This window comes from Bombyx mori, chromosome 7 (assembly GCF_030269925.1).
Source record: "Bombyx mori chromosome 7, ASM3026992v2".
Lineage (NCBI taxonomy): Eukaryota > Metazoa > Arthropoda > Insecta > Lepidoptera > Bombycidae > Bombyx > Bombyx mori.
In genome coordinates, this window is record NC_085113.1 from 9,479,150 (window position 1) to 9,503,691 (window position 24,542).

General features: G+C 36.0%; 2 protein-coding genes, 1 long non-coding RNA gene and 1 pseudogene across 21 annotated transcripts in view; 3 read left to right on the top strand and 1 right to left on the bottom strand.

Annotated features, from left to right (window-relative positions):
* LOC101738587 (tight junction protein ZO-2) overlaps window positions 1–24,542 on the top strand; it is a 128,503-nt gene that overhangs the window by 65,583 nt on the left and 38,378 nt on the right. For 2 of the 18 annotated variants that reach the window (XM_012694837.4, XM_062669432.1), the window contains exon 1: window positions 3,294–4,126. The exons of the other annotated variants lie outside the window; for them this stretch is intronic. In XM_012694837.4, the coding sequence (XP_012550291.1) occupies window positions 4,055–4,126 (72 nt within the window). In that variant the 5' untranslated portion in view covers window positions 3,294–4,054. Of the gene's footprint in view, window positions 1–3,293; window positions 4,127–24,542 lie in introns of those variants that run through there. 18 annotated transcript variants of the gene reach the window in all.
* Window positions 628–2,166, bottom strand: LOC101738226 (uncharacterized). The gene is made up of 2 exons (XR_009973533.1): window positions 1,657–2,166; window positions 628–1,053 (listed from the first exon to the last, which is right to left on the bottom strand). It is a non-coding gene; the product is annotated as an uncharacterized LOC101738226 (long non-coding RNA).
* On the top strand, window positions 9,986–10,086 carry LOC119628774 (U6 spliceosomal RNA; annotated as a pseudogene).
* LOC692640 (PIN2/TRF1-interacting protein) lies at window positions 18,776–22,960 on the top strand. Of its 2 annotated transcripts, NM_001043620.1 has the most exon segments (3): window positions 19,719–20,067; window positions 21,022–21,081; window positions 21,084–21,502. In NM_001043620.1, coding segments are annotated over 3 exon segments (363 nt in total). In that variant the 5' UTR covers window positions 19,719–19,787; the 3' UTR covers window positions 21,107–21,502.

Sequence of the window (24,542 nt, forward strand, 5' to 3'; positions counted from 1 at the left end):
ATAGTGATATGAAAATCAAATCATACACAATATTCTTGTTTCCCTATAATGATACAAGATTGAGTCTTATACATATTCATTTCTATCTTGTTCTGTTATTAATCAATGTCGATTACGTAGTCGGAATGACCTCGTATATTCATCAATTTATTTAAAAAAAACATAGAAGAAAGTTTTGATTGCTACCAAAATGTATTTCGTTGATAGACCAGTCCATCAAAGCAGCGTTCTCACTTTCTTTAAAATGGAAATTGTTTTAGGTTTATGCTCAATTCACGTGTTACTAAACGTAAATTATAAGTGGTCATTGTTTAAAGCAAAACCGTCTACCTGTGAAGTCAACTCCAATACCGGCCATCCTAACTTACACATAGGAGTACATGACGGATTTGCCCCGGATGTCGTTCGCCGACACGGACGAGCTCACAACATACCCCGATACTGTTGACAACGCTAATTGACAAATTATCCGGGTACAATTTGATCACACTATTATTTACCCTTGCAATGATTCGTGCAGTCATTTTAATTGTAAAATAATACAGGTACACCCTAAAGTGGGACGGTAGGTAATGATGTCCCAGAATTAGAGAGACCGAAAAAAAGAAATGCGTTGAAAACATTAAATTAGTTTTGCTTACTAATTTTGTTAATGCCTTTAATTTTGAACAATTCTCTAATTACACTTCATTTATCGCATGGTCTCAGTGGACAATCCTTATCAGGAGCCGGAGCTGGCGTATTAGGACATTGCATTTTCGGCGGGTCACAGGCACCCGGAGGTCTCACTATCGTGGTCAGCGTCTTCTCGGGGCTAAACATTCCGTACGAATACGCCACACCTAATGTTCCCGATAATAACAAAGCGACCAGTTTCGTTTGCTCCGATTTCGATCTCTGCGTAAATCCATTTCGTACTTCTATTTTGTCTTGGATCATTCTATCGAAGTATTTCCTCGGTGTGAGATGCCATAGGCGGGTCGGTTTGATACCGTTGTACATTGTGTTTGGTGGTGGCTACTTTAAATTTGGCGTCATTGGTTCGATATAGGTCTGTAAGGAATTATATTTTTAAAATTTTAAATTTTACATTCCTGATTTTTAGTGCTATCTACCATCAATCATAGTCGGTAACTCTTGACAGAGCAGTCGTGGTTTGAATGCTTGTTTATTAAATGCTCGATTTTTTTTCCCTACCTATGTTGGTCGCTTTTTTTTTTTTTTTCCTACCTAAGCTGATAGCCTTAGGGGCTATTTCAGCGTAACCCTAACGTTCGTAGGTGAGCTCACGGGGTCAAACCGGGAGTGTTGCTAACACTAGCACTAGTAAGAGCAGTGCTTCGCAGAATCTACCACCGGATCGGAATCGCGTCCCACTGAGAAGATTAGGCCAGAAACTGAGTGGGCTGTAAATGAGGGTAGGCAGCTGCTTGTAGGGCTGATACTTTATTGGGGCGTTACGGTTTTTGGTAAACCCTTAAATCCAGATAAGGCGTGAGCTCATCCTCTCATATCGAGCACAGTACGACTTTCCTGTCAACATTCGTCAATAACCTCTCCTTATACTTTAACATAGCTACAGTACTATGGTCAGATTCTGATGAATATCTTAACAAAACCCCACACAACAAGTGAGAAATGAGAATTATGGCTTACCTATTTAGGGTATGAAGAGTGTATTTAAGGACTTTTCACTATCATTTTGGAGGTCTGGCGTTTTTGCTGACGGTTGCTATGAACGATATTACAGCTGACAGAGTTACGAGGAAGATAAATTCATGTTTGTTCATTACATATGGATGGATTGTTTACCACATTATTAAGATTTTAACAAATTTGAAGTTCAAATGTCACTTTTTTTACTTTTTTTTTTGATACAAAGAGTTTGTTTGAATCTCGTCTATTGTTTATATGTGGTTTAGAATAGAAATTAAATGTGAATTGCAACTGTAATTGTAGTTGTTAGTGAGGTTTTCCTAATAAAGTACCTATTAATTAGCTGTAATATTTAGATTTTATTTTGTCATTCGATTTCGTACTTTTTCAAGAAGAAATCCCTATGATGATGTTATAACATCGTGCACTGAAAAATAAAGTTTTTTATTTAATTTAATTAGTAATCGTTTTGCGTATATTAAGAGCGAGACCATCAAATAATATCGATAATGTTTTGTAGAACTCAGCGGCTCATGGAGTGACGTCGAACACAACTGGAAAGGCCTCAGGGCCACCAGTAATCCTTCAACCATAAAAAAAAAAAAAAAAAAAAAAAAAAAAACTCTTTATCATTCCCGATCCCGAATGGAAAGCAGTCGACGTCGCCCAAAAGACGTCATCTCGGATCCTCCCGATCCACTAACGGTGCTTCTAGGTACTTCAAGCACTGGTCACCGTTCTCGTCGAACCCGTCGCTTGCGACGAAGGGCTCGACGAGTAAATTAACTCTCAGACACAGCCCACTGAGTTTCTCGCCGGATCTTCTCAGTGGGTCGCGTTTCCGATCCGGTGGTAGATTCTGCGAAGCACGGCTCTTGCTAGGGTTCGTGTTAGCAACATCATCTGGTTTGAGCCCCGTGAGCTCACCTACAAAAGTTAGGGTTACGCTGACATAGCCTCTCAAGGCTATCAGCTTAGGTAGGAAAAAAGAAAAAAAAAAAAAACTTTATACTGAGACTTAGAAATCATGTCGCGAGGTAGATGGAGGCATTAACGTGATCGATGTTATTGGCTCCGGTGACCACTTAAAATCAGGTAGGTCGTGAGCTCATCCACTTATCAAGGACACAGAACCAATTCGCAAAAAAAGAAAGAAAAATAAAACTTTCTCGTCAGAATTAGGGATGATTGTACGATGCGTTTGGGAACGAGAATACACTTAGTAATTAATAAAACTACTTTAATTAAGCATAAAAAATATTTTTCTCAAAAATCAGTACCCGACTGAACTTTGTTATTTAAAAATTTGCTTTTTACCATCGAAATAAAGAACGTTTTCTCAAAATCAAAAACTTCACTCTTTTTTTTCAATTACTCTAAATATAAAATCTCCAGCAGAAAGCCTCGTTGCATCCGTGTGCGTACAGCCGCGTAATATTGACGCAGCGTCTATGTTGTCGCGCGTACAGACAGACGGACTAGTCGCGTGTGTGCGTGGAACCCTGCGCGCGAGTGTCCCGTGTAGAGGTTATAGTCACGGCCTTCACCAGAGCTGCACTAAGATCGGTGCTTATCGACATAATCAATTAAAATTTATTCGAATTAATAACTTACAAACAACATTCGGACAGTTTAAATTTGGAATCGTCTAGGTGAATTTTTACGAATCTATAATAGAGTTGTGTTTGGAACGTGCCACGTGGTCTTTTCGGATACAGCGTCAAGATAAAAAAGAAAACAATCAGCCCACATAAAAACAATGTTCTAATTGAGCCACGTGTGACTCCAGAACATTAGATCGAAAACATAGCGTTGTGTTCGTCAAGTTTCAATCAAACTGACCAAACTTCGAAAGCTCCGAGTTTTGAAGTCCGCACCGTGCCTCCGTCGTGGTGGGAGAACAAAACCTGTAGATTGTCCGCTCGCTTCAAGCTGTAGTACCTGCTCGATCGCCGTCCCTTTCACTCTCGCGGTCGGGTATATAACAACAGCCTCCGTTTCACCCACCACTCTGGTATGCAAAGATTGATAGCGTATATGACCATTTGCTTTTGAGAGTCCAAAACGAAATCTCGCACGGTAATTTTTCGCCGTCTGGCGTCTTTACGGTCAAACGTTGCCTCGGAGTAAATGTTTTTATTTAATAATCCACTTATAGAATCGCAATGTTTTTAGTCACAGTCCGGGATTGTGTTCAAGACGGCTTAAATAGTTCATCTGAAGCCGGTGAGGCCTTATCGTGAAGGGTCAGGCGTCTCTGACTATTCCAATGTTCGTAGTTATTTAAAAAAAAAAAAACTTGTAATTCTATGTGCCATGTAACAAAGTGCTGTTTTAAATTATATAAGATAAAAGTTAAGTGTTCGTTTTCGTATTTTCTATCGGATGATGCAAAGAAATGGATCAAATAGCGACAACAGACAACGGATTGGTAGTGAACAATTTGAACCATGTCCGGACCGATTCCCAGGTAAGCCAGCAACGAGTATCTGAACAGAACACGTTTTACGTCGCACACCTATGTATGTAATAATACTCACATACATTATTAGTACATCGATACGGGTTTTAAATGATAACGAAAAAAAAAAAACAACATTAATGAATGAAATTACAAAATCAAAAAACAAAATTTGTCTTTATAACAATGATATCAAAACAATGTGAGATGTTTCGGATAGTTTTAATCGATTTAATGATCAATTATTGTTCGGTAAAAATATCTTGTGTTAATATTGAATTAATTAATATAAGCTGAGGAGTGCGCGTTTGGGATGGTATGGACATGTGATGAGACGAAATGAAAATGAGGTTGTTAAGAGAGTGTTAACTATGAATGTGGAAGGATTTAGAGGAAGAGGTAGACCTAAGAAGAAATGGATGGATTGCGTGAAAGACGATATGGGTAGGAGGGGAGTGAGCGAAGAAATGGTATATGATAGAAGAGTATGGAAGGAGCAAACATGTTGCGCCGACCCCAGGTGACTGGGAGAAGGGCAGGATAATGATGAATATCGAATACATTACACAATATGAAATTTACTTTTGTTAATATCACACTAAATATGTTGTACTGCTTTCATTTAAAAACATCGACGCATCATAGAATCTATAGAATGTAATATCACACCCAATAATAAATCAAAGAAATTGACGAAAAGTTTATCGTTCGTATTATTAAAGTACAAAGCGTTTGTTCTAAATGTAATGTTGTGAATAATTATGATATTAGTATTAACTTGATCATTGAGAACAAGTTTTAACATATTTGCATATTGAAGTTTTGTAGACACGCTTTACCTACGTACGTAGAATTAGAATGTAATAAATAAAAATAAGAAGCAGTAAAACTTAAGTTAACAATGACCACGATCGTTTTAGCCTGTGGTGATTTTCGTTATAGAATAGAAAAGTACCAATAGACAGTTGTCTTCTTGAAATAAAAACAATAAAACCTAAGTTGTTATTTAAGAAAAAACGGGCTCAGTTTGATTTTTGCGTTTTTTTACTACCTAATTATTTGTTAGAATTTTATTGTAAAACTAGCGGACCGCGGATATTTGACGTTGTATTATTTTTTAAAATAAAAGAACACTTATTGCGGCATAACTATAATAGTTAGATATATGCTGTCGCTACACTTTTTGTAAATAATAATGTGTTCTACAAAGTCGTAGTAGGTACATTATTTTATTCTATCATCAATAGTTTTCGCAGGGCGCGCGATGTAAAGAATGTTTTAGGTAATTTTTTTACACCTTGGGTTACATTATTTGAGTTTTAGTAAGGATCCCTAATTTTTTTCAAAAAATATTATATATAGCCTATGTCACTCGGGTATAGTGTAGCTTCCAAACAGTGAAAGAATTTTTCAAATCGGTTCAGTAGATTCGGAGCCTATTCAATACAAACAAACAAACAAACAAATCATTTGTCTTTTTAATATTATTATTATTATAAGTATAAGTAATAAGTATAAGTATAGATTATAATATTAGTATAGATAGATCATTATTTGCAAAAAAAACCACGTACATAACAAAACTGGTGAGTGAAATATTCTAATTAAATAGCAAATCTTCAATAACAAAATGTAATCTTCAGACCACCCCGCGGCTAGATAGGGCAGAAATATAATCAATGCAACATGTTGGTTATTTTATGACGCTTTCACATGGTTTACTGGTGGTAGGACCTCTTGTGAGTCCGCACGGGTAGGTACCACCACCCTTCCTATTTCTGCCGTGAAGCAGTAATTCGTTTCGGTTTGAAGGGTGGGGTAGCCGTTGTAACTATACTGAGACCTTAGAACTTATATCTCAAGGTGGGTGGCGCATTTACGTTGTAGATGTCTATGTGCTCCAGTAACCACTTCACTCCAGGTGGGCTGTGAGCTCGTCTACCCATCTTATTTAAATTACGACAATTAAAAAAAAAAAAATTTTTTTTCATTTTTACTACCATTGTTACTTTTAAAAAAATATGAAAAGCAATATTTTAATTTTTAATACAAATGACATTTTCTTGAAGTAAAACAATAAAAACTCGAATACAGAACAAAAACAATATAAGATCCCCGTAAAACCGAATACTCAAACGTGCAAGATCGAAACTTTTTGCCCTATACCGAATTACCTACTTTAAAATCCTGGAAGCCGCCGGGAGGCACATGTCAGGTGACGTCACGATTCCCGCCAAAAACCAGTTCGCATCATTTCGCAGCTGTCACTGCCTAACTGGCTGGTTCGATTTTTTTGTGGATCCTTCGCTCCTTTGCTCGCAACCTTCGAGGTATAATACCGTTAATTTTAATTGAATGAATACTCTGTGTTATTGTTTATAAATAGTTTTACTTATAATTGATTTATATATCTACATAATATAAATAAGCTAACACAAAATAGTTAAGGACTATTATCACCTTTATTTGTCTAAAGGTTATTATTAGGTATTATTATTGTTTTAATAGCTATTAACGATCTCAAACTTATTAAAAAAAAAAAATTTAAATAGTCCAGTTTTTCTTTGAAATGTCAATAAAAAATGAAATTTACAATTTAATACATAGCATGAATCTCTCATAGGGCGAATAGTAGTTGCTTTTGTAATGCTGAGAATGAGTAAAAAGGTATCATTTTTCAATGTTGGAGAAAAATGCTGATTCTATAAATTTAAAGCTCAGTGCTTACATTTAAAATACACGCTCATGCGTGTAACTACCGTTGTTTGAAATTGAATCGTCGCGAAATACGAGTAGGAGGTTGCACAAGGCATTTATTTACTCAGCCTCATAAAATCTTTTAAGGTTACTTACTATAACTGGCGGCAGGAACTCTTGTGAGTCCGCACGGGTAGGAACCATCACCCTACCTATTTCTGCCGTGAAGCAGTAATGCGTTTCGGTTTGAAGGGCGGGGCAGCCGTTGTAACTATACTAATACCTTAGAAATTATATCTCAACGTTGGTCGCATATAAATAACCGCGAAAGTTTAAAAATATTTAAAAAATACTTCAGAGTATTAGTGTTTAATCTGTACATATATATTTTTTTTGTTTCTCGTAACGTAAAGTGCGAAGTTTTAGGGAATATTTTGTTATTTTAGTGTTTCTTCTTTACTTTTACTTAAGCCCATTGACATAATTTATGTGAACGCCGCCACACTTGATATTTGAAGTCTAATTCTAAATTGTATATTTTAATCCATTTTCCTCAATCTACTTAACGTAATAAAAAAAATCGTTTCTAGTTTCATTTTATAAATCTAAGCTTCGCGCCATTATGCACAAATATCTGCAAAGGATATTGAATGAGTCACTCAAAAAGAATTCGTTTAGGTAGGTGCATGACAGGTTCTGTACCCACGCCACGTTATTTTCATTAAAAAACGAAAAAGTGATTTTGTAAAAACTCAAGAAAAAAAAAACTATGAATAAAAAGGAACTACATAGATGTTTTACGTTTACGAACAATCTTCTTCTTGTTTTTCTCCACCTAATCCCACTAGGCGGGGTCGGCACACTGAATTTTTCTATTCCATTCTCTTTTATCAGCCGTCAAATCAACACTCACTTCTCTCTCTCTCTCATATCGTCATTTACACACTCTATCCATATCTCCGTTGGTCGACTTTTTTTTTCCTACCTCAGCTAATAGCCTTCAGAGGCTATATCAGCGTCGCCTTAACTAGTAGGTGAGTTTCACCAGCAGTGAAACGAACGAGCGAGCGACCAATGGCTCAGCCAGGAGGGGTGGGATTTGCTAACAACTGTCCGAGCGCCTCCGAAGGAGATCTAACAACTCAAGAGCAATTGCTTCGCGTTTGAATCTACTACCGGATCGGATATGCGATCCGCTGAGAAAATCCGGTGAGAAGCTCAGTGGGTTGATGCATGGGTTAGGTTGCATGTCGACCTCTTTGTCGAGTTCGACGAGTACGGTTACCGGGGTCCCTAAGCCCGCTCCTAGTGTTAGAGCTGAAGACGTCGCAATAATTCTTAAGGTCGAGCGCATCACTCTACTGCATAACATGTCATTTTGGATTCACTCTCGGTGCTTTTATGTCTTCCAAATAGCGGTCATCGTTCTCGTCGAACTAGTCGAATGAGTTCGACGTGTAAACAAACCTACAGACACAAATAATTGAGTATTTCGCCGGATCTTCTCAGTGGATCGAAATTCCAATCTAGTGGTAGATTCAGCGAAGCACTGCTCTTACTAGAGTAAATGTTAGCAATTCTGTCAGGCTCAGCTCCGTGAGCTCATCCACCAAGGTGAAATCAAAAGAACCCCTCGAGGCTAATGGCAGTTACGTCGGCAAAAAAAAAACCACCCGGCTTTTTTAGTACGAAATAAGGTATACATATAACCAATTCATTGACCTATTAAGTAATCTAAGCTTAGAACGTGATTGTCACTTTGATGCTATAATTATATTCATTTTATGTAAATATAATGCGACCAATTGAGCTGCGGTATGTGTCTAAGAACGCTTTCATCGATCGACACGCATCGCAAGTTTGTTGAATAATTTTCTAGCGTATCCTGTTTTTTATTTTAACGAGATTGGTTAAAGTGAAAGATAATTCCTTGATTTTCCATCAGAATTTGATGTATACTGTAATAACATAAAAAATATATAATAATAATAATATATATATTAAAAACCGTTTATTTGCGAACGTCACAATAATGACAGCCAATGACAATCTAATCATAGATAATACAAATAATATTTAAGAATTAACAGATATATGAATATAGGTCATGGTAATTATTAAAAAAAATATGTAAGTAAGTAATATTGTTACAGTAAACAGAATGAAATTATTTGCAATAACGGATGGTGATGCTGTGATTTCCTAATAAAAAAAATAAAAAAAATGTCACATTTTGAACGTAGATGAACAATAAAGAACATCAGACACGATTGATCAAAAAATCAATTACAATAACTTAAAATATAATTCTTCTTCTTATCAGCCCACAGACGTCCACTGTTGGAAATAGGCTTCCCCTAATTATTCGCGTATATATTAATTCCTGTTCCTATTACAAAGGCCTATTTCAAACCAACACTGGTGTTGATATTAGGAGCGAAATTATAAAATCGTAATTTGTCTTTGATGCGTGTGCAAATGCATCGGACATCTTGAAACCGGTGAGAATGACGTTCAAAGATTCCGTTGCACACAAATCGACATATCGAGTTAATAATCAAAGCGCGTTCAAAAACAACCTCGCAGTGAAACCACAAAAGGATACTTACTCAAAGCCTTTTGCATTCTGTTCCTACAAAGAAGAACGGAATTTCTTTATGGTGATTGTCATTTGTCACGCAGAAAACGTTCTAAATGCGTTTCACCGACACGTATTCCATACAGCCAGTAAACGAACTACCCACCTGTGTATAATTTTGTAGACTAGAGGTCCCACAGTAGTCGAAATTCGACTATAATTAATTGTAATTGTAAGTTTGTACACTATTATGATTGTATTTTATACTTCTATAATTACAATTTTCGCCAAGAGTACACTATAAAAAATATTAACAAAGACACACAATATTTAATCTCAATTTGTCAACAGACGTCAAGAACAAAAGTTTGACAATAAATAGTATGCATGCGTGTGCGTCAAATACATGGTATGTAGTGTGTGTAATGTTTTCTTTATTGATTTAATGTATCTTTTATGCATTATTTAAAAAAAATATTAGCATTGTGCACTTCTTCTCTATATTCTCTATAAGTGTGGAAAATTTCATACTTCTCCGTCCGCGCAAATTTCGTAAAAAGGGATACAAAGTTTTTGCTTCACGTATTAATATATAGATACTAACTAGTTAACTAAAATTGGTACGATACAGATAATATTAGCATGGTCCTTGCGCAAGGATGACACGCAAAATCGTCAAGCGTTCTACATTTTTCCTTCTTCAAACGAGGTTTTTGGAGAGTACTTAACGGCAGACAAAGGCTTGGCTCTGCCCCTGCTGACGTCCATGGGCGACGGTAACCACTCACCATCAGGCGGGCCGTATGCAGACGAGCCTACAAGTGCGATAAAAAATGAAATGGATGCATTGACGCCATTTAAATATCGTAATGCAACAGTTCGTTGTAGATTTAATGGCTGGAGTGCACATTCTCACCACCAAACATGATTTCGTACCTTCGTCAATACCTAAATTGCTTAGAAGCTGTAAAATATATTTTATTTTATAATGTACATATCTAAAATCTATACTTTTTTAATATATAAAGCTGAAGAGTTTGTTTGTTTGAACGCGCTAATCTCAGGAACTACTGGTTCGATTTCAATTGAATTTAATTGAAATTCTTTCAGTGTTAGATAGCCCATTTATCGAGGAAGGCTATAGGCTATATAACATCACGGTAAGACCAATACAAGTGGAGCACTAATAAACAAATCAGGGGAGATCCAAATGATTTTTTTTTTAATTTACTGACAATAACGCCACGTGAACTGGTCCCGTAATAAGTTCGTAAGGAACTTGTGTTACAGGTACCAGATAACGGATATAAATGTAAGATTTTATACACATACATATATTTTAATATACATCCATAACCCTGGAAAAGACATTTATATTTATCATACAAATATCTTCCCTTGGCGGGATTCCCGTTCCCGTTAAAGAAGACCAATAAAGAATGTTTCAAAATATTTTCATACGTAAAATTCTACGTAAATGAAGTGGGGGGTAAAATTTTGCGTTATGCCAAAGTGACTATTCCACGCGGACGGAGTCGCGGCCAAAAGTTACTTTAACAATAATACTAACTAATAGAAAAGAAATTCAAGCTCATTTCTCTAACATTCCATTCTCGCAATCAAAGTTATGCACAGCTAGATAGCAGAATGGAAAATGTTTGCCCGTTTATGGCGAAATTTCACTGTTACTAGAAAACGTGGTACAAGTTAATAGGTACTGTGTACTAAATGAGCAGCGAGTTTGTTGCATCGTGTGCACTGAAGGGAAACAAGAAAGTGTTTAAGACCTAATATTTAGAATAAGCTAGCTGACCCGGCAGACTTCGTAGTGCCTCAATCGATAAACAAAAGACCTAAGCTTTTGTATAAAATAAACTTCAATACAAACAAAAGGAATCCGTCAGACAGACACATCAAAGGGAAAACAAAATTGTCATTTTTATTTAATTCCGAGCATTTTCATATTAATCTACCTTTCAAACCTTCTCTGGACTTCCACAAATAATTCAAGATCAAAATTAGCCAAATCGGTCCAGCCGTTCTCGAGTTTTAGCGAGACTAACGAACAGCAATTCATTATATATATATATATATATATATATATATATATATATATATATATATATATATATATATATATATATATATATATATATATATCCCCCAAACAATTAGACGTCCTCTGAAGAAAAAAATGCATTTAAACTGGCGTCCACCTGCTTTTGGCGTCCGCATACTGGACGCCACTTTGATAGCCAGTGGGGTTTACGTCCCATTGGTCCTGGCTAGCCGTAGGACAAATATCGATAGAAGCCAAATTATCTCTTAAAAGGCTGCAATAATATATTAAACAGTTCGCGACGAAATCGTAACGCAGGTGTGGCACTGCTGTCGCGCGTATATTGACAGCCGCATATCTCGGGGAGTTCCTGACTAGGGATCCGCGTATTTGGCGTCCACAACTGCGACGTTGCCAGCTCGTTTGCAACATAGGATCACAATTATCACACGATATTTAATCAAAACAATATATTCGCCGTAGGTGGTATACGCGTTGCGTATCATTAGGAGCCCGAGTTTATTTAAACTTTTAAAAAGTCAGAACAAAGAAAAACGCTCAAAGGAGTCTCAAGGCCGATTTTGATGAAAAATTAAACTGCATAATTGGATTTGAAAAATATCTATATTTCTAGCCAGGAATCGAAATCGGTGATTCTGAAAAAAAAGACACGTTCTGTATTTTTCTTCCTTGTTACCGACACTATCGAATGGTGTAATAATACAAGTGTATCTTTTATTTCAAAATAATGAAGTTCGATTTCTGGCTAGGAATATTGATATTTCGAAAATCCAATGATGTTATAGTAGTTTTCTTCAAAATCGGGCTCGAGACTCGTTTTGCGCTCATAATTTTGGATTTGACCACCTACTTCCTCTTGAAAAATACACCTGTATAAAGTTATTTTATTTTAAACATATAGGCACTACTCGGCTCCCGAGTCGTGCCTATGTGTAGCCAGCTCAGCACCCGCTTACCGAGTGTAAATTAAAACACGATGATAAAGCTGCTAAATATATTCAGTAAATTATTTAAATAAATGAGAAATCGAACACCCAATAGCTTTATACGGACGACCAATAGCTATATACGGACGCTCAATTGGTATATACGGATGTCCAATTCAAATCTAGTGGGATACCCAAGAGAAGTCGATTAAAAATATTTCTTCCAACTGCCAATAATTCCCATTTGTCCCGGGAAAATCTGTGGGGACAAATGGGAATAATCCAATATGGTGCAACACGATTGGCAACAGTATTTCCACCATACAGTAGCTTGTAGCCAAACAGTACTGCCTCACATATTGCCGTATTTTTATAATTAAAGTAAAGTATAATTAAAGTAGTAAAAAAAATAAAGTTATAAGTAAAGTAGTAAGTACGATTAAAGTAGTAGAAATACGTACTTAACAATTGTTCACGATTGACTTTCACGGTGAAGGAATAACATCGTGGAATAAAGATCAAACCCGCAAAATTATAATTTGCGTAATTACTGGTGGTAGGACCTCTTGTGAGTCCGCACGGGTAGGTACCACCGCCCCGCCTATTTCTGCCGTGAAGCAGTAATGCGTTTCGGTTTGAAGGGTGGGCCAGCCGTTGTAACTATACTGAGACCTTAGAACTTATATCTCAAGGTGGGTGGCGCATTTACGTTGTAGATGTCTTTGGGTTCCAGTAACCACTCTACACCAGGTGGGCTGTGAGCTCGTCCACACATCTCGGCAATAAAAAAAAAGCCAGGTTATTGGGCGTCCGTATATAGCTATTAGGCGTCCGTATATAGCTATTAGGCGTCCGTATATAGCTATTAGGTCTCCGTATATAGCTATTAGGCGTCCGTATATAGATATTAGGCTTCCGTATATAGCCATTAGGCGTCCGTATATAGCTATTAGGCGTCCGTATATACTTAGTCTGGCCGTAAATACTGTTACAATTAAAAATAACAAAAATATTATATTTGAATTTGGAATCTGTCATTTTTATATGATTTCTCATTGAGTTTTCTCATTTTGGCGCCAATTGTACAATATTTTGCGATATTAAAATGGAGTGGGGTGATAAAGAGAACCGAATCGCTGTGATTGCATTACACAAAGTAGGTATGGAGCCAAATGCAATTTTTAAAACTCTCTATACGCTTGATATTAGTAAAATATTTGTGTACCGGGCTATTAATAGATGCAATGAGACCTCCTCTGCTTGTGACAGAAAAAGATTTGACCGTCCACGTAGTGTTCGTACAAAAAAGGTGGTCAAAGCAGTAAGGGAAAGAATTCGAAAAAATCCTGTCCGAAAGCAAAATATTTTATCTCGGGAGATGAAGATAGCACCTAGAACCATGTCGCGTATTTTAAAAGATGACTTAGGACTTGCAGCCTATAAGAGACGTACTAGTCATTTCTTAACTGATAATTTAAAAGAGAATAGGGTAGTAAAATCGAAACAACTACTGAAGCGGTACGCAAAGGGAGGTCATAGAAAATTTTTGTTTACGGATGAGAAAAGTTTTTACAATTGAGCAACATTTTAACAAACAAAATGACCGTATTTATGCTCAAAGCTCTAAGGAAGCTTCCCAATTAGTCGACAGAGTGTAACGTAGGCACTATCCGACTTCAGTGACGGTTTGGTGGGGTATTAGTTAAGAAGGAGTGACTGAGCCATACTTTTGTGAAAAAGGTATCAAAACATTGGCACAAGTGTATCAAGATACCATTCTTGAGAAGGTAGTGAAGCTCCTTAACAACACCATGTTCAATAATCAAGAATGGTCCTTCCAGCAAGACTCGGCGCCAGGTCATAAAGCTCAGTCTACGCAGTCTTGGTTGGAAATGAACGTTTCGGACTTCATCAGAGCTGAAGACTGGCCGACGTCTAGACCCGATCTTAATCCGCTGGATTATGATTTATGGTCAGTTTTAGAGAGTACGGCTTGCTCTAAACGCCATGATAATTTGGAGTCCCTAAAACAATCCGTAGGATTGGCAGTGCAAAATGTTCCCATGGAAAGAGTGCGTGCTTCTATTGATAACTGGCCTCAACGTTTAAGGGACTGTATTGCAGCCAATGGAGACTACTTCGAATAAGCTTTTTATACTTTAAATTGTTATATATTTATGTGTTAAACTAACACACTGTAAGAGTAATAAATGTTATTTGCAATAGATTTTTTTTTATTTTTTATTGTAACAGTATTTATGGCCAGACTAAGTAGATATTGGAGTCCGTGTATAATGTTGGACGTCTATATTATTTATTATATAATATTGGTTCAGGCCATAGTAGGATACAATGCCGATTTTATCATACCTATATTTATATTAAACCCATAAATGAAGTTATTACATACCTACTTGTTTTAAATTTATGAAAAAATAGACTAGACAAACATGTACATAATTATTATATGCTTGTTATTCTAGCTACTACATGCGATTTTTCATGTAAAAATCTCAGAGACAGGAGCTTAATTTTCTTTATCTTATTATAAACTATTTGTGTACTTAGCTTCATCAAAATCCATTGTTACTAATACGTGTAGATAGATAAATTATATAAAATTATCGGGCATCCGTATATGTATAGATTTGACGAAATTGGTACAAATGTACAGACAAGCGATTGTCAAAGAAAGAGAAAGTAAACATAAAGCTGGCAACGCCGCACTTACAAATGTCGTCCATCCTATGAGGACGCTAAATAGTCGATTCCATAGGTAAATCACGATCAATATATCCAGGACGCCTATAATTTATGACCATGGTTCGGGGTTCAAAAATGTTGCGGCACGAACGCAAGGTGAATATCGCGAAAAATAAAATTATCGGAAAATGACGTATCTCACGGAGCTGGAAATCGAAAAACTAAGCAATATTCATTAAGACATGTTAAAAAAAGCAATGGGAACTGGAGGACGTCGTAATGATGCACGACGTGCAGACGCCAAAAAGATTGTAGGATGTAAATATATATATATATATATATATATATATATATATATATATATAGATTTACTCATCAAAACGAAAAGTCTTCGTAGTTCGCTCAAGGACCTGAAAGCACTGACCCTAAAAGCACTAGAATAAATCTTTGTTGCACATACCATAAACAGTAAAAGAATTCCATTCAGGCATAAACATAGTGTACATGCCATTGGTAATAACACGGAAAAGCTCTCTACAATAAGTTACAATAAGATTCCTGTAGTTGAACTTGAAACATAGTCAATATATTCAGTAATAAAAAAATCGAGGACATTGAAATTTAGCTTATTGTCTGCTGTTCTATCTACGCTCTTTCTGTATCATGTCTAGGCGAGTATACTATCAAGAATCAAAAAGAATATTATTTTACAAACCCCCGAAAAAAATCTACCATTTTCACTATGGTACCTAAATTGTGTTGATAACCCTCGACCCAATGAGTACAGTAGGATTATTATTTTAAACTAAGTATTTTAAATCATGGCAACTTTATCGGTCGTTTAATATAAACCCATCGTTCTGACGTGTACGATATTTATCACTCTAAAACTTGATTTTCCAGCAAAATCTCAGTTTTACTTTCCGTATAACTGGTTTTTTACACCTGCCGATCATGTCCTACGTTTGGACTTGAGGAGCAACATCGTTTAGGTTTTTAATTAATTTTCGTAACGTAAATAAAAATGTCTAATTAAAAAAAAAAACATTTTATTCTCAAACTCTTGGAAACCGTAAAATGTTTTTATCACTAGATAGTTGAAAATGTAAAGAATTAGGTACCTACTTTTTATTAAAATCAATATGCTATTAAAAGTGGTAAATTAGCGTAGGTACTCATATTCACGATAAAAGTTTTTCACATTATACAAGGTTGCCTAATATTGAAATACTTATTTAAAGCTGGTATTCTCTCGGTATGTAGTAGAAATATCCTGAACTACTTTTCTACCCAATTAAAATGTTGCAAGTCGACGCGGGCCCATTCTACCATCCTGAGTATTTCCGTCGCTTAGCGAATATGCGTTGGGCTTGAGCTAAGTCGAGCGTTGACCAGTGTACTTGACTATAATCTCATATCCTCAAAGTGAGGAATGATATTTATGATCTCCAGTAAATTCTTCACGTAGACTGCGAGGTTTTTTTTTCTTTTTTTTCTTTTATTGCTTAGATGGGTGGACGAGCTCACAGCCCACTTGGTGTTAAATGGTTACTGGAGCCCATAGACATTTAGAACGTAAATGCGCCACCCACCTAGAGATATAAGTTCTAAAGTCTCAGTATAGTTTCAAAGGCTGCCCCACCCTTCAAGCCGAAACGCATTACTGCTTCACGGCAGAAATAGGCGGACTAGTGGTACCTACCCGTGCGGACTCACAAAAGGTCCTACCACTGGTATGAACCTGTCGTTGGCACATCTGAACTAGTAAAGCTATATAGTAGATAAAAAAATTCTTCCACTGCAGATCATTTGTAACTCCAGGCAGCAATTAACTGGTCTTATCTTTGTGGTAAACTAATAAAAACTGGGACCAATATCAATAAATTGTAAATTGTATCGTAGAACATGCTACACTTAATTAATGAGATCGTAAAATTTGGTATTAACAAATGCCTTTGTAACTTTAATGAGTTAAAATTCATAGACACGAACTTATATATAAAAAAATCTTAAAACCAAAAAGAGACACCTACAAAGATCCCTTTGTCGAAATTGAAATTTCGTTTTCGCGCCTTTCCTTTTTCATGTATGTATTTATTTTAATCATATTATTAAATAACAATTGCCAGTCTACTTATATCGGGCTTAGGAAATGTGTTAAATGTGAAAGAAGGTCCCTTGCTGCTGCAGCTCTGGCTCTTGGTGCTCGTGCTGCTCCCAATTTTTCCCCTACGTTTAGCGCACGTCCGCCACAACGAGACATACGTTCGTCCAATGAACTAAACAACCCCACACAATGCTGTAAGAAAATTAAGAATGTACATATTATTATTATAATTTCTTTTTATCTTTCACAATTCAAAAAAAAGTTATTTTATCATTGAACAAATGATTATATAAAAATATTTATTTTTATTGCCTTTGTAGGCAGACGAGCATACGGCCCACCTGATGGTGAGTGGTTACCCTCGCCAATGGACTTCGGTAATGCTAGGGGCAGAGCCAAGCCGCTGCCTACCTGCCCATATAATAACTTAAAATACTCGAAAACAAGTAATTGAAATAAAAATACACAATTAAGGCAACTCCAGGTATAATAACGAGGTGTGAAAAGCTATTTGCTTTAAACGACATTTTTGCAACTTTACTGGAGAGCCATTTAAAGTTTGATATTTGGAAAAAAATATTCTAACAAAAAACTTCTTCAGCTATGTATTTGAATGGGGTAAACATAATTGAAGCTCAATTAAAAACATCGAATTGTTGATCTCTCTCTCTCTTCGATCGGTTCCTCACTGCTGAGGATCGTGACTCCGTCCGATTTCGTCAACCAACTGTCTCCATCGATCCCGCCCTGCAGCCCGGTGGAGTGCGTCGCTGATAGGTATCCCCAGTTCCTCCGCTATTTGGTCCGACCATCGTTTGGGACCTCTACCCCAAACGTAATGTCGCGTATTAAGCGAAATGTGGCTTAAACTGGTGGTAGGACCTCTTGTGAGTCCGCACGGGTAGGTACCACCACCCTGCCCATTTCAGCCGTGAAGCGGTAATGCGTTTCGGTTTGACGGGTGCGGCAGCCGTTGTCACTATACTGGGACCTTCTATATTTCAAGGTGGGTGGGCGCATTTACGTTATAGATGTCTATGGGCTCCAGTAACCACTTAATACCAGGTGGGCTGAGAGTGCGTCCATCAAAAAAAAAAACTAAATAACCTGTAACTCCTCGATATAGATTATTTTATAAAAACATTTACTCTGTCCAAATAATTCTAGGAAGGAAACAGGAGATTATCTGAGTCTGTATGCGTAGTGTTTAAATATTTACGTAAATCTATGTTGATGTGATGTGATGAGTCATAAAAATCGTAAAATGCTATGCTTAGAAAATTTATTATCACGAATTTTAATCGTGAGATAAAAAGAAATGGTCAAGTTAAAAGGTGATACGCAGCGAGGCTTCAGTCTATCACGATTGTCATGGTTCAAGGGTCATTGTTGGAATTTGTGTTAAATAATTGTGATTATTTCCATCGAAGGCACTCTTAGCATTGATTTCGGAAATGCGAGAAACAAAGCCACGCAACTGCCGAGCGGTCGATGAACTATTTTTTATTTATTGCTTAGATAGATTGACGAGCTCACAGCCCACCTGGTGTTAAGTGGTTACTGGAGCCCATAAACATCTACAACGTGAATGCGCTACCCAGCTTGAGATATAAGTTCTAAGGTCTCAGTATAGTTACAACGGCTGCCCCGCCCTTTAAACCGAAACGCATTACTGCTTCACGGCAGAAATAGGCAGGGTGGTGGTACCTACACGTGCGGACTCACAAGAGTTCCTAACCACCAGTAAGCAAGAGTAGTAACTAGCTACAAGAAATGAAGATCATTTCTTCAAGCTTGAGAAGTGAAAGATCTTTGAAAAAGTTCTAAAGGTGATGGTGACTAAAGGTGTGATTTTTCTCAATATTTTTACGTATATTTTCGCATTATTTTCGTATTTTTCGAGTGGTCACTTATAGTTGGAAGGCATGATATGTATAAGATCTAAAGATACATCAAATTTTAAGATTAATTCTTTTAAAATATTTTTTTTTGTATTTAAAAAAATCCATAAATATAAAAATAAAAGTGGGCGTAAATAGATTTATCTCATTAACAGATGGCCTACAAAATTATTAGATCGCCATCGTCAATAACATGTGTTTCATACAATTCAATTTGTTCGCTTTATTTTTTTGCTAAGGTTTTATTATTACATTTTTACTACGGCAAAGACCAGTTACTGTTGTACACTGGTTATAAAATTACAAAGTATAAATTAATAAATTACAAAGTATTAATTATTCAGTACAAAGTTTTATCAAACAAACCAAACTGGTTAGCTTTTTATGTCGACAAAACTTTAAAAGTTATAAAATATACCGTATTCATTTACGAACTAAGAAAATATCACTATATTGTTCTCTTTGTCTAAAAGTGGCTCCGAAACATGCTAAGCAACTTTATTCGTCATAGTATAGAATCTGGAACAGCAGCGGCAACCGACCAATCATTGCATGTACGAACTTCACTATGCTCGTTCATTTGACGATGGATTTGACGTTTCCAGTTTTTGTCAAATGTCATTGTTGAAAACAACACGTTTTGCTAGTTGCTGTTAACCTCATATTTTCGCAAATAAAATGTCCATGTTAGCTGGACCTCGCCGAAAACAAAAAGTTATTAATTTGCGTGCTAAAAATAACGCGTGGAGCAATGACAGCGGGAAATTTGGGCAGCGTATGTTGGAAAAAATGGGATGGAGTTCTGGGAAGGGGCTCGGTGCCAAAGAAAACGGAATTGTTGAGCACGTAGTGGCGAGATATAAGAACGATGACAGAGGATTGGGGTACGAGGATAAGAATGACCAGTGGACGAAGCATGAAGACGATTTTAACTCATTACTGGCCAATTTATCAAACGGTAAGTTCGTCTTTTTCAATTTAGTTTTTCTTTGTCTGTTGAAAGAATCGCTTTATTATTATTTAATAACTTTTTATTCTACATAACAAACGATACTACAATCTAAAAAAAAGACAAAGGCAACGGGTGGTCTTATCGCCGAAGGCGATTTCTGCCAGACAACCAATTAAAAAAAAAATTAGTGTAATACAATAAAAACTGTTAAGTGCCTGCCGTGTATATGCTATGGAATCTTCACAATGGTATTTGAGGCTACTAATCCGATGATACAAATATGTGATCAATGTGTATTTTCTCTTGAGAAGCAGTAACATGTTCTGATTTCAAGGGTAGGATAGCCATTAACACAATTGATAATATGACTCCATGTTTAAGTAAGTTTCCCTTTCAAATGTATCCTGATCTTCCAACCAGGACCCAAGAATTATTTCAAAAAAATATATTGGACTAACGGTTATAGCTACTTAAGTAGGCTCATACCAACTTCTTGAAAATGTCTAAACTTTGGTATGGTGACCACACAGGCAGACCCTACTCTATGCGTGTAGTATGAATGGGTAGTGTCTGATGAGGCATCTGTGTTGGTCCGGCTTGTTGAGTAAAAATTGATGGAACAAGTGTTCAGAAACAACTTCCACAGTGTGGAAATTTCAGAAGGCAATTACAGATTTCCATTTATAAAGTGGCGAAATACAGGTAGTGCGGTGGAAGTATTATAAGTGCGCTAGTGCAAGTGACACTGTTATGTAAACTCATGTACTAAGTTATTTTGAAAAGCTGGACCTGTAGGACAGCCAGGCAGGATTCAGATTAAAATAGAGATGTGGATGTTGTGTCTAGTTTGTTAGTGACTATTTTCAAAATGCACTAAAATCATTAAAATTACAATTAATCTAATGTAATAATTACATCACACTTAATTTGAAATAATATTTAGTATTCTATTGTTTGTAGATAATGGAACTGAAGCAAAACTCCACAGTGGAGTGTCCCTGGAACATAAATCAAAGAAAAGCAAAGCACGTGTGCACTATCATAAATTCACACGCGGCAAGGATTTAACTCAATATAGTGAAAAGGATTTAGCTAATATATTTGGTAAAAAAAGCTTAACAAATGATGATAAACCTCAAGAAAAAGTACAGGATAATGTAAAAGAAAGCGATCAAAAATTTACTGAGAAAGGCAGTATGGAGGAGTATTTTAAGAACAAGTTAGCAAAGTTAAAGACTAATTTAAAAAAAACCTATGGTAATGAAGATGATTATAAAGCTGATTATGCTTTTAAAGGATTTTCAAATACTGATGATAACATTAAAGAAGAACAAGAACATGAATTTAAATCCTTTTCTTTCTATGGCGTTCAAAACAATGACAGTATTAAACCCGAAGAAGAACAGGAAGTCAAAAAGAAAGCAAAAAAGAAGAAAAATAAGAAAACTGATGATGATGAAATACTTAATGTTTGTACTGAAGAGATAGCGCAATCCGAAGAACAGTTATTGTTTGTAGAAAATGTACCTAAACAGAAGAAAAATAAAAAACAAAGGGCTGAAGTTGATGTTCAACACTTAGAACACAATGAGCAGGAAATTGTGAGCCGAAAAAAAATTAAAAACAAAAATATTGTAGATGAAGTAGGTACTAATGATGAAGGATTGGAAGATAATGTGATAAATTATGTGCCTAAGAAAAAGAAAAAGAGAAAAAATAAAATTAATGAATAGTACATATTGTAGTATTTTATAATTTCCATTTATTTTTTAGAAAGTGTAACCAGAAAGTAATAACTATTATTAAAGCGCCAAGAGTGCAAATATAAAAAAGCTAGTATTCAACTAAATTGAGTTTACGTGGTTACTAATTATCGAAGAGTTTTAGTCGATTAAAGTTTACTGGCAACGATATTCGGTACCACTCTAATGCAATGGTTTCAATGTCAAACGTCAAAAACAAGATGGCGGAACGTCGTAGCTTGTACGTTGTGGGCGTGATTCACATGGTGGTTCTGAATTCTAAAACAAAATTATGTTTATGTTGTTATTAGTTTGATATTGTTTATTTTTTAGTAACAACCATAATGGTAGTACATAAAGGTAACGATGAACCTATGGAAATACCAATAAATAAAATGTCGCAACGTAAGAGGTTTGTTATTGTAAATAACCACGTGAAAGAATTGCAAGGAGAGCAAGATGACACGAATAAAGCGAATAAAAAGGAAATTATTAAGCAATGCTCATTACAATTGGATAAAATGTCGAAGAATTCTGAACAAAACTATCAAGTTAATAGATTTCAAAGTAACGAAGAAATAAACCAATCTAGTGAACTCAGTGAATCAGACTTAAATGAATTAAAAGATGTGTACAAAAAGTGTAAGACAGTGCTAAAGAAGATAGAAAGAAAATATGGACATTTATTAAACACGGAAACCAGAGGTCGCAAAAGAACTTTAGAAACCGACTCCGAAGACGAGTGTCGATGTACTAAAAATAAGAAAATTGTTTTTAGCGATGATGGCACACAATTACCAATCGACATGCCATTCGAAAAACATATATGTCCAACAAAACTCATACATTACCCGCATAGGGAACAGAGAAACATACAAATCGAATACCAGGAAGAAGAAATTAAGTTATCTGATAATTTAAACGAGTTATCCCATGAATTAAAAGACCCTAACTTGAAAATCACACATCGGAATAAAATTATTGAAAAAATGAAAAAAGTCAAACAGGAACTTTCGAATGATATCAAATTTAATAAACGAGCATTGGTAGAGAACTTGAAATCTAATCCTGAAGAAATTTTTGTTTTTAAGGGTAGCAATTTGTTCAGTTTACCTGGGTATAAGTATTGATTATAATAAATAATTGTTTGACTCGAAGCTTTTTTTATTGATAAAGAAAACTGTTTAATTAGCAATGGAAATTCATAAGAATAATTGGCTAAATCTAGAGTAGGTCGAAACTAAATAGTTTATATAAACTGATGTGAAGTAAACATTTACTGTGCTAGCTGGTCAGAATGCAAGGCATATTTTAATAGATTAAGAAAGACAAAATATTGTCAAAATAGTTAATATTTTTTGGTCTTCATATACCTGAATTTGATAGTTATAAGGCATTATTATTGTATTTAAGCTGTTTACATAACAAAAAGTCCCTATTGTATGTTGTAATGGATATACTGGAAATACAACACAAGGAAGATTGACATCTGACAAGTGGCATCTATAATATGTATTCATAGTAAACTTCTAATATGCAGTGTGATAACAGAAAATATATACATATATTTTTTTTTGTAAATGTGGGATTACTGGCAGCTCAGGTGCCTTCCCAGTTGCACAAGGGCAGGTGGGCGAACAAGGGCTCAGCCAGCAGGGGTGGGATTTGCTACCATCTACCCGAGCGCCTTCTCCAAGGGTGACCTAACAATCCAAGAGTAGCTACTTCGTGAAATAATCTACTACCGGATCGGAATCGTGATCTGCTGAGAAGATTCAGCAAAAAACACAGTAGGCTAATACATGGCTTAGAATACATACATACAGCTACAATGTCACATAATGTGGTATAATGGTAGGGACAAAAAGAAAACAGTATAGGTGATTTACATACCAATATTAACATAAAAAGCTCACTTGATTCTCAGCAATCTGTAAAGTTGTGCCCTTAACATATTTAACGGTAGGCAGCGGCTTGGCTCTGTCCCTGGCATTGCTGAAGTCCATGGGCGACGGTGACCACTCACCATCAGGTGGGCCATATGCTCGTCTGCCTATAAGGGCACTAAAGAATAAAAAAAACTTTGGTCTAGGATATTTTTACTGATTGTAAAGTGTATTATCAGCCTGGGTTCCACCATTTTATCTCTTTTCTTTTTCTATTTTGCCGTGAAGCAGTCAAACATTTTAGTACGAAGATTTGAAACAGAACTTGCTTCTGAAGAATTTGGGAGGGCTGATCTGCAATAAAATAAGAAAACATTTTAGGCATCTATTAACACCATAAGCGGCCGAGTTAATAAGTCAGTTAATTCCACATACAAATACTAGAGGATTGGGCCTTTACCCATAAAGCATTTATATGATTTAATTGAAATATTGTAAATCCATGATTGAAATTGGGCAAATGTGGTTACAGTGTGGGCACTATTGACATGACAAGACCTCATTTTTTTTATTGTTTAGATTGGTGGAGGAGCTCACAGCCCACCTGGTGTTAAGTGGTTACTGGAGCCCATAGACATCTACAACTTGAGATATAAGTTCTAAGGTCTCAAGTATAGATCTTACAACGGCTGCCCCACCCTTCAAACCGAAACGCATTACTGCTTCACGACAGAAATAGGCGTGGTGGTGTTACCTACCCCCGCGGACTCACAAGAGGTCCTACCCCTAGTAATTACGCAAATTATAATTTGGCGAGTTTGATTTTTATTACACGATGTTATTTCTACACCTT